The following is a 16,831-nucleotide window of genomic DNA, read 5'->3' as shown; positions in this document are numbered from 1 at the left end:
CTCCCTCCTGGGTTTCTTGAACCTTCCTCCTCGCTCATGGTGAGTTTTTAAGCATAAGAAACTGAGATCTATTACTGCTTTTTCCACTTCTTTTTTTTTTTTTTTGGTCGCACCATGTGGCATGCGGGTTCCCCAACTAGGGATCGAACCTGCGCCTCCTGCAGTGGTAGCGCGGGGTCTTAACCACTGGACCGCCAGGGAAGTCCCATGCTTTGTCCACTTCTGCAGAGCCAGCCACTTTTCCTTCCTCCTGATGTTAGGTCTGGGGTGGTGTCCAGATGTGGCAGGATCCTGGACTCCTCTCCTGTATCTGGCCTTGTCCTTGGCTGGGGTGGGACCTTCTGGGACATTGTTCTCCACACAGTGTTCTTCTTGCCACCTGTGCGTGTGGACCAGGTAAAAGGTAAACGACTGGCTCAGGATCCTCAAAACTAAAAATGGAAGTTTCGTTTGGGTGCTGTTACCCGTGCATGGGATCACTCCCAAAGAGACCCAGCTCCTGGACTGACAAGCTTCTGGGCAGAGTGGGGCTGACATCATCTTTTTTGTTTTGTTTTGAGCAGAACCACTATCTTTACGTCATCATCTTTTGTAGCTTCATTCTTTTGGATGGGATTGTTTTTGTTCTTCTTGTGGTGACTCGTTTAAGAATTTTTCCAGCAGAGTAAGGGGTGGATGAGTAACTTTATCCACAGGGAGGATGACTGGAGGATAATTCTTGGATAAGTGCAGGCAGCCTAGAACAGAAAGGACGTGAAAGGACACGGCTCTCTCAGGCCCAGGTGCTCTCAGCGACAGCCCCGCCAAGATAAGGGCGAGAGGGGAGACTGAGGCCAGGGCTTGTGGCTCAGTGCTAACCACAATCTAGGACTACCTGCAAGTGCGTGTGAAGCTCCAGCCTCCAGGCTTTTCAGGTTAATGCTTTCATATCCCCAAAGAAGCCAATGGCCTCCGTCTTCCATTTTCCAGGAATCTGATTGGGCCTACTTGTGTTGGGGGTGGAGAAGGGGGAACTACTACCTTCTTTCTTATAACTCTCCAAGACCCCAGGGGAGCTAGACCAGGGTCTTGGGTCTTAGTCCCCAGTGCACCGAGATTTCCCAGCTGGGCCCTTGTTCTAAGAGGTCCTGAGGGTCAGGAGAACCCAGACTGAACCAGAGCATCTGGGCTCACCACGCCTGTTTGCCAGATGGGAGAACTGAAGCAATAGAACTCTAAGGAATTCCAGACCCTCACTGTGGACATCGCTACAGGTATAGACAAGGGGATTTTTTTTTTTGTGGTCATGCCACGCAGCATGCGGGATCTTAGTTCCCCAACCAGGATTGAACCTGGGCCCTCCCTGCAGTGGAAGCACAGAGTCCTAACCACTGGACCGCCAGGGAATTCCCTGTAGACAAGGTTTTAACTCTACTGCAGTGTGAAGTCTTGGGTCGCCCCTCCCACTGTTGCTGTCTGCACTCTCCACCCAGCACGTCCTAACCCGCTGCAAAGTCTTGGGAAAAGGAGAGAAGCAGAGAGAGAGAAGAGGCCTGTCTATACTGCAGGCTGTCCTGGCCCTTGGGGCAAAGAACCCAGCTCCCTGAGGAGGAGGGTTCTGACACAGGGTGCCTCTGTTGAGAAGGGTGGGCCAGTGAAACCTGGGGCTGGGCATTGGCCCTGAGCCCACACACCCTCATCCAGCCGGCCACCACCCACAGCCTGTGAGTCACCCCAGCAAGCCCTGGTACAGGCCAGCAGCAGTGGGGAGGGGAGCTCAGCTGGCCTGGCGTGGCTTGGCAGGGGACCTCCTCCCTGGCATCAAGTTCAGCAGTGCCTGACGGGCCAGAGTTGATGCCTCAGTCTTTCCTTACTGGGAGAGTCTGCCCTTTAGGGTCCAGTATCTCAACTTGCCCACCTATGAAATGGGATTTTCACTAAAGTATAGGATCAGACAATCCGCTGGAGATTTCTTGTCTGATGTTTACAAGGATCACCCATAAGTAAATGTCCATCTAAGCCTGGAGTTGGGTGGGTCAGCTTGTTAGGCTTCCCTGTGTGAAGACGGAGGCACCAGATGTGGGTAGGTTTCACTGAGCAGCATGGTTTAGTCCGGAATCACAGCTGCCCTCACAGCCCGGGGAGGTACCTATGCGTTGGGCGATTTTTTTTCTTTTTTTTTTTATTGCCTGGTACATATACAGAGGAGTGCAGAAAACACAAACAGTGTGAAGGATAATTGTGAAGTGAATATCCGGGCCACTACCACCCAAGTCAAAGCTAGAATATCGCCAGTGCCCTAGACCCGCCTCCCCCTTTGCCCCCCAGTGCTGTTCCCTCATCAGAAACCCCGCCCTCCCTACAGGCCACCACTCACTCGACTTTATGATCATCACTTCCTTCTTTTTCTGTTATGATATACATGCACTCCTAAACAAGAGTTTTTAACTGTATGGAATTGTATTGTATGTGTTCGGTGCTTTTTGCTTCCTCTGTTTAACATCGTGAGATGCACTCGTAGTATTGCACAAACTGTGGCTGGTTCATTTTCACTGCTGTATAATATTCTGTTGTCCACGAGGTATCCATCCCTGTACTGCTGGTAGATAATTGTTTATTCCCAACTGGCTGGTATTTTTAGCAAATAGCTCGATCCCCTGCTCCCACCCCCACCTGGCTGCTGCTACTTCCAGGTGCCCGGTGAGGGGCAGAGGCCAAGGGCGGCTCACCTGGGATAAGGTACCGCGCTGTTCCTGACAGCCAGGCTCACGCCGATGTCCTGTGTGTCTTGCAGCTTGCCGGGATCGCGGTCCTTGCCGTCGGACTATGGCTCCGATTCGACTCGCAGACCAAGAGCATCTTCGAGCAAGAGAATAATAGTTCCAGCTTCTACACAGGTGAGTGGGGGACCTTGCTGTTCCCTCCAGCTGTGGAGAGTCCGTGTTGATCCGAGGACTTGGGCTGGGGAGGACTTTTGCTCCAGCTGCATTGCCAGTCGGGTCCTTTTCCAGCTGTGCTTTTGTGTAGTTGTGCCCACGCATTTGCATTTGACTGATGCAGTTTCTTTTTCCAAGCTGACCGAGCCTGGCATTGGGACCATTCTGTGATGTGAAGTCAGCTCTGCCAAAGCTGCTGCCACCCTGGAGGGTTTCAGAACCTCTGTTCTTGTCTCTGAACTTCTCTCTGAATTTCATGTCTAAGAAGGCTTGTTCATTTCTTTAATTTAAAAAACTTTGTCCTAGGGACCCACAGAGCCAGGGGAAGGAGAGGGAGCATCTCCCCCACGGTTCAGACAGGGGCTCAGAGACCCAGAGGACCTGCCTCCTGGGTAACATTCAGATTAATACGAGAGACTAGAAGAGACACCAGCTCCTCAGACCCCTGCGCTGGGGCACAGGCCATGCATGTTAAGTCTTATCTGTTTTCTAAAGTGATTTTGCTTTAGGGCAAAGGCTTCCAGTTTGAAGATAAATAGATTTAGCAGGTTTCTTTCTGCACACGGGTCCTTTGGCATCTTTTTCTAGCATCGTTCTGTCACTTTCACCAGCATATTGCCGTGTAAGCACCTCTAACAGGAGTGGGAGGGCCAGGGCCTGTCTGAGGCAGTTCCCTGGTTTCTGAGTCAGCTCACAGACACCTCGGCTCTCCCCTCGCCTGGTTGGGGGATAGGAAACACTTCATTTGCGAGAAACAAAAGCAGCCCCCTATTTTTAGGAGGATGCTGTCATGTCATCAGGCTCAAAGTGTAAGTTTGGTCACTTCCTTTCCACCCACCAAAGAAGTTATTTTTAAAAAAAGACGGAGCAAACAGTCTGAAGAGCGTTATCACCCAGACCTTCAGGAAGAACGTGGTGGCCAGTGGTGCATGACCCCCTCCCGCCTCCCAGGGCCAGCCTCCAGCTGGTGGCCCCGCAGGCGCCTGGGTCTGGGGATGGTTTCCCTGCCTTCATCTCTTTTTGGTGGTGGTGTTAGTTGGGGTTTTTTAGGGCGTGTCTCCCTATTGTCAGAAAGAAAGTAAGGGAAAGAAAAGCACAGCATACATTTTTTTGAAAACTACACACACACACGCTTCCCTGGTGGCACAGTGGTTAAGAATCCACCTGCCAATGCAGGGGACACGGGTTCGACCCCTGGTCCGGGAAGATCCCACATGCCGCAGAGCAACTAAGCCCGTGTGCCACAACTGCTGAGCCTGTGCTCTAGAGCCCATGAGCCACAACTACTGAGCCCACGTGCCACAACTACTGAAGCCCACGCGCCTAGAGCCTGTGCTCCGCAACAAGAGAAGCCACTGCAATGAGAAGCCCGTGCACCGCAACGAAGAGTAGCCCCCGCTCGCCACAACTAGAGAAAGCCCGCGCGCAGCAACAAAGACCCAACGCAAGCAAAAATAAATAAATAAAATAAATTAAAAAAAAAAAAAAGTACATTGAAAACTACACACGCAGAGTTTTTAGGGAGCAGGTTTCCATAGGGCCCTGACTTGTTTTAGCTACAGCATTCTTTTGTGAGGTTTTTGGCGGCCTCGGCAGGCCTGGAATGCCACCCTTGAGCTGGGGCAATGGGACTGCAGGGTGGAGGCGGGGGCTGAGGGCAGGCCTTGAGCTCTCCATGTCACGTCACAACAGGGAGCTGGGGACCCTCCGCCGGGAGAGCAGATCTGGGGGCAGGCGTGTGCAAGCAGGTGGCATTGTCCTAGAGCGAGTCCCCGGCCTCCCCATGCTCTGCAGGTGCCTGGCTCCATTCCTCTGGTCGCTTCCAACGACCGGTTTCTCTCTTGTTATCTAGGACTCTGGCTCATTCTGTGTATTTTTTTTTTTTTAATTGGAGTCGAGTTGATTTACAATGTTGTGTTAGCTTCGGGTGTACAGCAAAGTGAGTCAGTTATACACATATCCACTCTTTTTTATTTTTTTTTTTTTTTGACCTCGTGGCTTATGGGATCTTAGTTCCCCGACCAGGGATTGAACCTGGGCCCTCGGCAGTGAAAGCGCCGAGTCCTAACCACTGGACCGCCAGGGAAGTCCCTCCCTAGGCCTTTTGACTTCGCCCCAATTGTGGTCGGGGGAGACAGGCCCCCAGCACCAGCAGCCCAGCAGGTGACAGGTAGGAAAGTCAGGCAGGTGGCAGGAGAGTGACAAGCACACAGCCAGAGGGGCCAGGCCTGCCTCCAGGAATCTCCCAGGACTCAGGTCCCCTGGTCATTGCGGCGTCCTTCTGATGGCCCGTGGTCCTACCTGAGGTGACCAGGAGCTGGTCTGAAGGCACATCCCAAAGAGACACAGCAACCCCTACTCAGGGACCAGTGGCCACTGCCCCCTGAGCTCTCATAGACAGATACAAACCCTCTGCACTGGACCCCATTCCGGGGAAAGGGCTCAACTTTGAAGACTTCATTCTGCTGGCAGAAGCCCAGGGCTTGGAGGGTGATGCAAGTGACATCACATAGAACACAGTCAGTGACTGACCACTTGGACCTGGCTGGGCCCCGCGCTTCACTGAGTGCTTTGGGCAACTGAATAATTGTCATCCCCGGGCAAAGGGCCAAGGAGGCTTCGTTCTCTGTGTCCCCTTCCCCCTCGAGCTGTGACATCAGCCTTTGCATTGACCCACAGCCCCTCTTCCAGCAGAGAGTGCCAACTCCATCCTGGCTGCTCTTCCTGACATCATGGGGTGACCGTCCCTTGCACTTGGGCACAGACCATCTGCAGGGCAACCCACAGGCCAGGCTGGCCATGCAGCTGACCCTTCAGGAAACCTGAAGGACCCAGGGGTGTCTTTTCTCCAGCGGGCCACAGCTTTCAAAGCAGAGAACGAATGCATAATCAGGCAGAGAAGCGAGGGAAGAAAGAAACTTTTGCAATGTTCAGAACAGTCTCTAGTGGATCCAGAACGGCTGACAGCCTTATATGGGCCTTCTCTCCAGTTCGGGCCCTGGAGATTCAGGCCGTCAACAGTATCCATAATCCCAGGCTGCAAACAAATTGGGGAACTTCTTCTTCTTGGTCCCAGGCCAGCAGCCCTTCTTAAGTCCTTGGTGACCTTCCAGAACCAGAGCCACCGAATGAGAGCATCTGGGGAGCTCCAACCAGAGGCCCAGCATGTCCACCGCCCAGGACCATTCCCAAGATGGCGCTGACGTGGCTTCCCTGCTCTAGCTTGTGTCCGGGGGCAGTCTGTTTTGTCGCTCTGTACCTGGTTTTCCCCATCCTGACACCAGCAGGGCCTGTACACCCACCTCTCCAGGCAGACACCTACATGCTTGACAAACAGAGTTCACTGTGGCCTTATTAATGAGAACAGCCATCAGCGGGACGGACAGAGGGACTGGGAGAGAGCCGTCAGGGAGCAGACTTAGGGTTCCTCGGAACCCCTGCTTGACTTATTTGGAGACAGTAAACTGTTCTCAGCAAGTGGAGGCCAGAGGCTCTGCCAGATTTCGTTCTGCACAACGCACGGGTGTGGGGAGCACCGTTTGCAAGATGGGATGGGGGTGATGACGGGAGGCTGATGTGTCCCCTGCCTTCCCGAGGCCGAGAGCCCCAATAAACAGGTGAAAAAGAAGGCTTTTGTGTAAAGGACACGGCAGGTGCTACTGCTTCACTAGAAGCTTTTTTTTTTTTTTGGACTAGGCCTATAACGTCAGCCTGAAAAAGGCAGAATAAACAGCCCTTAAGCAAATGAATACAGTAATCCCAGAGAAGGCTCCGTGACAAATAACTTTTTCCATGAGTCAGACCGAAGGCTAACATCCACTTGTTTTATAAAGAGGAATGCTTTGTCATTTATCATCATCAGCCTCTGCTCACAAGCTCGGGGTATAGACCAGGCGGAGCCTGTTCAAGGGGAAGCCCTGGATGGCCCTTTGAAGCGGCAGCCCTCACGCTGCAGTGGATTGAAGGCTTCTGGGCTTGCTGCTCATAGCTGAGCCGCCCTGTGGCTTGACGGCTGCTGTCAAAACTCCCCATAAACAGCCGCCAGGGAATTGCTCATCTTCATCCCCCACTGGATGGAGAGGGTGAAGCCAAGACACCCCAGACCTTGCAGCTGTCCAAGCAAGATTTAAAACCAAGACCCTTGGTCCTAAAATCTTCATCTGCTGAGCCCAAGATTGAATATTTAATATTAACCCACAGGCCCATTAGGAGAATGTTCTCTCTGCGTGGGAAATGCTTTTTCCTTTAGTGGCTCTCTGTTGCCGCCAACCTGACTCCCCTGCCTTCTGCCAGGATCGCCTGGCCAGACTGGGATCTGGACGGAGAGAAAACGCGTCCGTGTGATCAGCCCCACTCAACTCGATTTTATGTGCTTGTAAATCCTTCCGATCTCTTGATACCCCCTGTTTATTCAGCCCCTGCGATGGAGCTCAAAGGAGGGACCTCATCCTTTGTTGTCTTGCCCCAGTGGGGAGAGATGAGGAGACGGGGAGAAACGGGGGCTGTGTTACTGCGCCCGCTCACCGGGGTCCCCAAGTCAGAGCCCAGACCCGAAAGCGCTGCCACTTCTGTGGTGCCCGTGTGTGGGCGGGGCGGACCTGCCTCCCCAAGTCCAGCCTGTGGCCCCATGGAGTGGACGACCTAGGAGGATGGGACTTGACTCCAGGACAAGCTGCATTTGTCCCCTTGCCCAGTCTGGGCCGGGCGTGCACGGGAACAATACCCATATTCATCGGGGTTTGCCAGCAAGGCCACGTGACTTGACATCACGACAGATGTGGGGAGGGGACGGGCAGAGGACAAACGCTGCCTTGTGTGCGCCCCTCGCTGTGCTGCCGGGGAGTCTCAGCCACGGGCCCGCTGCGAGGTTTGCTGCCTACACAGCTCCGGCCCGGGAGGAGGGTACGGATGTGGGACGGTGAAATCACTGTGACACCTGCCGGGGTTCTCGTCTCAGTGTCCTGTTATGTATTGTGGGGAAGCATCCCTGCTTTAGGGAGGTCTCCTTGCTCCCAGTGAGAGGACAGCAGGGAGGGAGCAACACGTCTGTGAAATTTGGCATCACAATCATGATTATTCACAATTGTCGTCCATCCCTCGTATTGTGAAGATTGACAGTAGCTGATTGTACGTCAACTGTACCTTAATAAAAAGATAAAAATTTTTTAAATTAAAGTTAGAAAGATTAGCAGTAGCTAGCACTTGTTGTGGACATTTGGAGCATATGGCCTAATCCTCACAGCAATCCTTGCGGTGGGCATTTTTCCTGTCCCCAGTTTGCAGATGGAAGACAGTTACACAGAGAGATAAGTGGCCTTCCCAGGGTCACAGAGCCGGCTTTCAAACCCAGGCATTTGGGTCTCTCGACGTGTGACAGGAGGCCCCTCCCAGCAGTGGACAGAACATGTCTGCATGACTGGGAGGCCTAGGACTTCTTTGCCAGTTTTCCCGGGGCCGGTGGGGGGTGGAGGAGGAAGCCGGGGAAGGGGGTGGTCACTGCAGGTCAGCTGTGCTTCTCAAGAATATAACTGCACGATGGGCCCCTCTGGGCATTCCCTGGGGGAGTGTGGAATGACTAGGGCCGGGGCTGTGTCCCACTGTGTTCCCCTGTCCCAGGCCAGAGTTGTGGAACTCACAGCCCTTCACCACCCCTTCTCCATCAGACACCCCAACTGAGTGCTTAGAAACCTTGTCACTCACCTTCCCTCTAGCAAGGATCCACTCTTAACCTGGTGTAACTGAATTGCAGCTGTAAGATATCACTGGTGTGCTATAAGGGATCTTTTGAAATTTTCTAGCAACCAACTTTTCATTTTACTAATAAGGAAATAAGGAAATTGTGATTTTACCCACGATCACACAGCAGTTAGTAGCAGAGTTGGGACCAGAACAAGGGTCTTCTGACACCCAGGCTGTTCTTTGCACTAGAGCAGGGCTCTCATGCCCTCGGATGTCGCTAACTGTGCAGGCCTGGCTGCCACCAGCCAGCAGGGCGGGGAGGCGTCCCCTCTGGGAATGTGGCAGAGCTGGCCCACCCAGAGCGTGGGTGTCTGCGTGTGCACAGCCCCTTCCTGCTGAAGGCTTGCTCTCCTAGCCTCTTGTGTCAGGTAGAGGCCAGTAGGAGGTTTATCAGAGCCTCAGGAATTTAGCCCGAGTTTGGAGAGTCTAATTTAACTAGCGGGAGTGGGTCCGTCCAGCTGGAGACAGCTGACAGACTGGACCGGTCTATCCTGAGTAGAATCTGGGGCTCCCGTGGATGTTCTCTGTTCTAGGGCGGGGGTAATGGGCACCTTCCAGGAGGGCTGAGGGTAAGGTGGGAATGGGGGCTTGATGGCTGGGTCCCAGAGGAGAGACAGGCGGGAGGGGGCTGTTTGGGGGATGGGACTCTTGTTCCCTGAGACGGGGGGGGGGGGGGGCAGTAAGGATGCAGAGGGGGAACGGGATCAGGAAGCACCTACACCTCCCCGCTCACAGCTCCTTGTCCTGTCCTCTGCCCGGTCCCCTCAGGAGTTTACATTCTGATTGGAGCCGGCGCCCTCATGATGCTGGTGGGCTTCCTGGGCTGCTGTGGGGCTGTGCAGGAGTCCCAGTGCATGCTGGGATTGGTGAGTGTCCCCTCTGTGCCCACAGCCCCTGGTCTCCCGGGTCCCCCACCCAAGATCCCATAGACCAGAGGGTGGGACGGGGCAGAGCGGGTGCCCAGGACCCTGAGCCATCTCATTGCCCCGTGATGACACGCTGCTCCTCTTCCTTTCTGGAACCTCTGTCTTATCACTTCCCTTAGGCAACTAAATGCCAGGACTTTGTTTTTCCCCTTGTCGAGGACCACGTTTGCTTTTTTTCCCTGAATCCACAGGTACCTTCGCCTCCCCTTCTTGTTTCAAAATTTGTTACAATTTTCCTCAAACTCCGGATTGTATTCACCTCCTTCTTTCCTCAAATCTCTGTGGTTTTTGTGAGCAGGTGAGGGTATTTTATCACTGACTCTTCGTTGACACCTTAGAAATATCAGTTCTGGGGTCTGTGCCACTCTCTCCTCCTGCGGCTTTCCCCTGCTGGCCTTGGCTGAGCGCTGGCAGTTCTGTGGACCTCCTCCCGCCCCTTCCAGGCATCCCTTCCCACCCCCAGATGCTTGTTCCAGCTGGCCGGCCGGGACTGTGCCTCACCCCAGCCCTTTCCCTTCCAGTTCTTTGGCTTCCTCTTGGTGATATTTGCCATTGAAATAGCTGCGGCCATCTGGGGATACTCCCACAAGGATGAGGTAGGTTTTTCCCGTACGGTCTCTTGGGAGTTGGGGGATGGGGTGATGGCGGTGGAAGGGTGTCCCAACTGGTCCCTTGCGTTGGCCTTTGGCCTTCAGCCATCAGACGTGCCTCTGACGGGAGCTCCCCAGGGAAGGGGATGCAAGTGTTCACACTGCCCTGTGCGGGTGAGTGCCGGCCACCGCTTCCCGTGCCCTGGACGGCGCTGGCACGCAGTGGGTGTTCGGGCAGTATTGTTGGGTCAGTGTGTCTGCCCCTCACACCTCAGCAGCCCTCCCCTCAACTTCTCTGGAACACGACTTAGGGAAAAATGGCTTTGTCTGGCCCGGACCCACCCCCCCACCCCGCTCCCTCCCCTCATCTCTAAATCGGTGCCACCACCAGCCAAGAGTTGTACCCTGCTCGCTGGGGGGTCCAGAGATGCATGGGCAGTGGTCCCCACTTCAAGGAGCTTTGACACTAGTGTGGGAGAAAGACATGCATTTGACTAGTGTCACAGAAGTCACTTATAATCAGAAGCCCCGTGGGATTTGAAAGCCGGCGTGGGGAAGGGGACTCTTCTGGCTTCATGGAGAGAGAGAGGTGTTGACCTAAACCCAGAAGGAGAGAGAGGATTTCGGGAGGAAAGCTGGTGGGGGCTGGGCCTTCCCGGCAAAGAAAGGGTCTGAGCACAGCTGAGGGTGGGCTCAGTCGGGGGCCAGGGTGGGCTGCATCAGAACAGTGTTTCAGGAAGGGCTGTCTTGTCGTGTTTAGCAGGAGGGGCAAAAGAAGAGAGACACTGGATACAGGCATTCTTAAACCCGGATGCACCCAGGTGCGGAAGCATAATGATACTTCCTTCGTATTATAACGTAATAGCTAGTCCTTATCCCCTGTTTGCACCAGACACTGTGCTGCAGGCTTAATGCAATATCACCTTTAAATCCTTGCCATAACCTCTGAGGTGGGGACTATTATAATCTCCATTCTACATACACAGAAACTCATGTACAGAGAGGTTTGGTAATGTGCCAAAAGTCACCCAGTCTCTGAGTGAAGAGAAAAAGATGGAAGCCTGAAAAACTAGCCGAATCAGGAGTAGGATTTTTGTTTTTAGTTCCTTAGATTGAGGCAATTTAATTTTGTTTCTAGGTAGAAGGGAAAGAGCCAAGTGGGGCTGAAGGGACCAACCAAAGGTGCAAAAAGAAGGGGAAGTGGCTGGAGCGGTTCCTAGAGGATGTGGGAGGAGATGAGGGGGGACCCCGGAGGCCCCGAGGCGGGGAGGTCCTAGTCCAGTGGCTTCTGCGCTCCGGGAATTTGTGGCTGCACGTTGACAAGACGGAACAGGTGATGTTTGTTCATAAAGAAGCCATCTCTGCTCCTCTCTTGTCTGTGCATCCCAGGTGATCAAGGAAGTCCAGAAATTTTACAGGGACACCTACAACAAGCTGAAAAACAAGGACGAGCCCCAGCGGGAGACGCTGAAAGCCATCCACTACGCGGTACACCGGCTTCGCTAAGACGCTACCCTTCTCCTTGCCTTTCTTCAGAACGCGTGTGCATCTCTATTTCAGTCCTCTTTATTTATCTCTCCCACCCCCATCCCTGTCTTTCCCTCTGCAGCTGGACTGCTGTGGTTTGGCTGGGGGAGTGGAACAATTTATCTCAGACATCTGCCCCAAAAAGGACATACTCGACAACCTCACAACGAAGGTAAGCTTACGCGCAAGACCCTTGTGCCCGGCCCAGCTGCTCTGGGCAAATCCTGCCAAAGTGGACTTGCATTCAGCCCCCTTGTTCTGGGAGGACAGCATCCCAGTGCTTTCTAAACACCTCTTCCCCCTGGGAAGGACCCAAGGTGGCCATCTCCTTTCTCCCCTGCCCTGGGCCTCTGTTTCCTCAAGGGCAGCAAAACAAAGGCCAAGGAAATAACAAAGTGTTCTAGCTCCCTGCAACAATTGGGCCCTCCAGCCATCGTGCATGGGCGATGCTCCCAGGCCTAGACTCCTGCTTTATAGACTTGTGAGCAGCTCATGATTGTGAGCTAGAGCGAACGTCCAAACTTCAGAATAGTAGGAGGTAACCCTATGGCCAGATAAGACATGGACCCCAAAGCAAGGGCTCATCCCTCTTCCTTCCCTGATTTCTTGCCCGAATTTTGGGGACCCACCTCCCATCTCTCTCCTGATTCTCCTTTCCATCCACCAGCCAGTCCCCAGCCCTTGCTCTGGGACCACCAGCGTTCCGGGTATGAGATGGTGGGTGCCGTGGGGGGGAGGGGGGAGCCTGAAGCAGGACTGTGTGTGACCTGGGTCTTGGTTTGCCCCCACAAGTCCTGCCCTGAGGCCATCGAAGAGGTCTTCCAAAACAAATTCCACATCATCGGCGCTGTGGGCATCGGGATTGCCGTGGTGATGGTGAGTGCCGGGGGCATCGGGAGGGAATCTTAGTAATTAAGATTGATTAAGCCCTTGCTCTGGCCAGGCACTGTTTTAACTAATCAACTAATTTATCAACTAATTTAAGCCTCGCCATATCCACGAAGTGGGAACTATTCGTATTCCCATTTTACAGACTCGGGCCCGGAGACACAGAGAGGTTGAGTACATTGATCAAAGTCTCTGAGGTCAGGAGTGAAGCATCTGGGATTTGAACTCACTGTGTCTCCAGAATCCATTCCCATAACCATTAAGGTGCAGGGATAAATGTAAGGTGATTCCACTGTGTCTGGTCCACGGACCACACTTGGAACAGCAAGGATGTAGATCACCCAGACCTGTTAGTGATCCCGGGATAATCTTAAGAACATGTTTTCACCATGCACCTGCTTTTCTTTGCTCCACGAAAGTAGTTCACTAAAAGCAACATGGATGTGAACCGTCTCACCTCCCACTATGGTCAGAAAGACACCCAAAGGTGGACACCCAGAAGGAGACTGAAAGCTTCCAACAATCTACTCTCATGTCAGGAGCCCCCAGAAGCCACCAGGGGCCAACCAGGTTCCCTGGGGTCACCGGTCTTCCCCCACGAGGGAGTGATGAGACTCTGTAGGGGACACGGCCTTCCTCTGCCCCTTGCAAAGACTCCCCCAGAGAGAGAATCGCTTCCTGTCTTAGTGGTAATTGACACCCCTCCTCTGCATCTAGGAAAAGCTTGAAGCAGCTTTCAGTAAAAGGCATGACAATACCTTTAAAACTAGAATAGAAAACACAGACATACACAAAGAGGGAAGTGAAAGTATTGGCCTGTAGACACTACGGGAATAGCTGGCGTTGGAGCATTCCGTTTCAGAATGCTCACCTTGAGAGTTCCCAGGGAGCTGGCTTGTGCAGCCTGCAGTGGCCGATGGCTGCAGACTCAGGATCCCCCCGGTCAGCAGCCCCTCCACTGTCTTACTTAACATTTCTTGGGCTTCACACCCTTTACCTCATTTGGCCTCGTGGGCACCTTCTCCTTGTCATTTGTAGCGGCCAGCATGTCTCCTGTCTTCCCCTCTCCCTCCGCCTTCCCGCAGCAGAGCCACGTAATTCCTCACACCCCTTCCTGTCTTCCAGATATTTGGCATGATCTTCAGCATGATCCTGTGCTGTGCCATCCGCAGGAACCGAGAGATGGTCTAGAGTCAGCGCTGAAGCCGTGAGCAGGAAAGTTCACCCCTGAAGACTGTTGGTTATTTTCTTGGGGTTCTGTGTTTTTGTTTTTGTTTTGTTTTTTTTTGGTTTTCTTTGCCACTAACTTTAGTATTCATTCTGCATTTCTAAACAAAAAAGTTATTCTATGTTTGTGTTTTTAATGCTTTATTCAATATTGATATTTGTAGTTATTTGGGGATTTGGGTTTGCTCCGGTTTATTTTTTTTTGGCCATTTGTTTTTGCTTATTATGTTAAGGAGAAATCCTGCAATGAAAGGTACTATATTTGCTAGACTCTAGGCAAAAGATATTGTATATAAAGAGATTTTTGTGTGTGTCTTTAAATAGATAAAAAATGTCTATCAAGTTTAATCAGGTTGTAACTTATGTTAAAGACAATTTGATACATAATAAAAGATGATGACAACATCCCAAACTGGTTCTGGGGTTTTGCTTCCCTAAATTTTTTTTAGAGCTACTTATTTTTTCAAATGTTTTTCACCTACTCTTTGTTCTGTGCGTACATGAGAAGTAGGTGGGAAGGTTGGTCTCCCTACTTTACTAGTGAAGAAATCAGGGCATGGAGGGATGAAGGGATTTTGATCCAAGATCTCACCGTTGTTCACACATCAACCCTGGAGCCTAGCCCGGGACTCTTTCTTGCAGCAATGTGATGTGTCTTGAGGATACAGTAGTAAACATGAGCTCCCCGATGGCCCAGACTTTGTTTTATTCCCTGCTATACCCTCAGCACCTAGCACCTATTGCCTAGTGCATGGGAGGTACTCAAGATTTGTTGGTTGAATAAATGAGGGTGTACTCATCAGGGTTTAAACAGAAGCAGGATATTAAATACTTTTTTTACAGGGATTTGACCTCACACAATCGCTGGAGCTGGTTAAGCAGTCTCTATAAGACTATGATCTTTGCTTCCGACGTTGGAACTTGACGCCCACGGGCAGAGAGTCAGGGGGGGCAGATGGATGTAACGTGGGCGAGATCGAGAACGTGGAGCCCACGAGGACAGACAGATCCGCGTCTGTTCTTGTTCTTGATGATGGTGGTGTGGGTCCTGCAGAGGCCAGGACCCGATGCGGTGGACCCGAACACACACCGGCTGGGATGTGGAGAACCTGAGTAAGCCAGCAAAACAGCAGCAATTCATGTGAGCCGCGGAATGCCTGCTGCTCCGTTGCCACCTCCGGCTGTGCTCCACGCTAACCAGAAAGGAGCAGGAAGAGGCATGCTGGGGGCTGTCAATCACCCTCACCAAGCCACCGTGCGGGAGACAGTCTTCACTCAGAAAGTCTACAATCTAGTGAGCGGTTCAGAGCATCAAGCCAGCAATTACGACAGAGTGAGATAAACACCACAAGAGGGGAAGTACAGAAGCGTAGGAAACCTGTTTTTATTTTCCACTCCTTGATTCAGTTTGGGCTCTTTCTCAACATTAAAAAAAGCGAGAGAGAACCAAAATGGCCCTGAACGCCATTACATTAAAAAATCAGAACACCAACGTTCACAGCAGCGTTCTTCACGAGAGGCAAAAGGTGACAACAACCCAAAAATGTCCATCAGCAGATGAAGGGATAAACAAAACGTGGTAGATCCATACAACAGAATACAGTAAGTCGCCTACATACGAACCTTCAAGTTGCAAACTTTCAAAGATGCGAACGTGCCTTCGCACGTCCAGTCACCTAAGTTAGTTCTCGTGTCTGGCGTACATTGTCACGTGTGTGCATCCTCTACGAGTGGTTGTTCTTTTGTGTACTTTGTACAGTACTGTATAGAGTATAGTAGTACAGTATTTTTATTTCAAGCCCAGGATGTCCGGAAGCAAGTGTAAAAGCAGCGGTATGTAGCCGATTGTGTTAGTTGGGTACCTAGGCTAACTTTGTTGGACATACGAACAAATTGGACTTACAAACGTCGTCTCGGAATGGAACTCGTTTGTATGTAGGGGACTTACTGTATTATTTCGCCTCAAAAAGAAATGAAATTCCAACACATGCTACAACACGGATGAGCCTTGAAGACATTATGCCAAGCAAAATAAGCCAGACACAAAAGAACAAATACTGGACGATCCCAATTATATGAGGTACCTAGAATAGGTAAATTCATAGAGACAGTAAGTAGATTGGAGGTAACCAGGGGCTGGGGAAAGGAGAATGGGGAGTTATTGTATAATGAGTGCAGAGTTTCCGTTTGAGATGAAGAAAAAGGCGAGGAAGTAGATAGTGATGATGGCTGCACAACACTGTGAAATGTACTCAGTGCCAGCAAACTGTACACCTAAAGATGGTTAAAATGGTTAAGTTGTATGCTAGGTTTATTTTACCACAATTAAAAAAAAAAATCCAAGCTGGGTTAGCGTCCTTGGGTCTCTCTGCTGTTCTGTGGCCTCAGTCCCTTACTAATTTGAGCACTTGAAGGCTAATTACTATTTCAGTTGTGGAAATAACAGGTCAATCGTTTGTTTTCTCTCACAGTGAATGAGACTGTCTTAATTCACGGCATCACAATCCCTGATTAGTGGTAATATCCACCCTGGGGACTTCCCTGGCCGTCCAGTGGTTTGGACTCTGTGCCTCCACTGCAGGGGCCACGGGCTCAATACCTGGTCAGGGAACCAAGATCCTGCATGCCAAAAAAAAAAAACCAGCTAATATCCACCCTGCTCGTGACTGCCAGCTCCCTCTAGGAAAATCAGGTCCCATATACACACTTCCCAGTCCTGGCTTCTTTGCTGGAGAGAGTGGAGTCAGCAAAACAGATTGCTGCTACGTAAACTGAGGAATACCTCAGAGTTATACCCTGTCTTTCCGTTTGTCATAAATAATGGACCACCTGGCTAGCTTCAGCGAAAGCGAACAGTTTATTAAGAACACAGGTAGTATCTCATGGAACCCAAACATGGAAACACAGTTAAGCTGTAGAAGATCCTGGAACCACGGACCGGGCACTCCTGCAGCTCTCCACTTCTGGGTGCTGTGTTTTGCTCTCCAAAGACACCAATTGTGTCTGCTACTCAGTCTAC

General features: G+C 51.7%; 1 protein-coding gene across 1 annotated transcript in view; it reads left to right on the top strand.

Annotated features, from left to right (window-relative positions):
- Positions 1 to 14,224, top strand: part of CD9 (CD9 molecule) — a 35,858-nt gene extending 21,634 nt beyond the window's left edge. The window contains exons 2-8 of the mRNA XM_061205830.1: positions 2,774 to 2,876; positions 9,423 to 9,520; positions 10,102 to 10,176; positions 11,560 to 11,658; positions 11,780 to 11,869; positions 12,490 to 12,573; positions 13,711 to 14,224. Coding sequence (XP_061061813.1) covers positions 2,774 to 2,876; positions 9,423 to 9,520; positions 10,102 to 10,176; positions 11,560 to 11,658; positions 11,780 to 11,869; positions 12,490 to 12,573; positions 13,711 to 13,776 — 615 coding nt within the window. The 3' untranslated portion in view covers positions 13,777 to 14,224. The remainder of the gene's footprint in view (positions 1 to 2,773; positions 2,877 to 9,422; positions 9,521 to 10,101; positions 10,177 to 11,559; positions 11,659 to 11,779; positions 11,870 to 12,489; positions 12,574 to 13,710) is intronic.
- Positions 14,225 to 16,831: the final 2,607 nt, after the last annotated feature.

Source organism: Eubalaena glacialis, chromosome 11 (assembly GCF_028564815.1).
Source record: "Eubalaena glacialis isolate mEubGla1 chromosome 11, mEubGla1.1.hap2.+ XY, whole genome shotgun sequence".
NCBI lineage: Eukaryota > Metazoa > Chordata > Mammalia > Artiodactyla > Balaenidae > Eubalaena > Eubalaena glacialis.
This window is presented reverse-complemented; position numbering and strand designations above follow the sequence as displayed.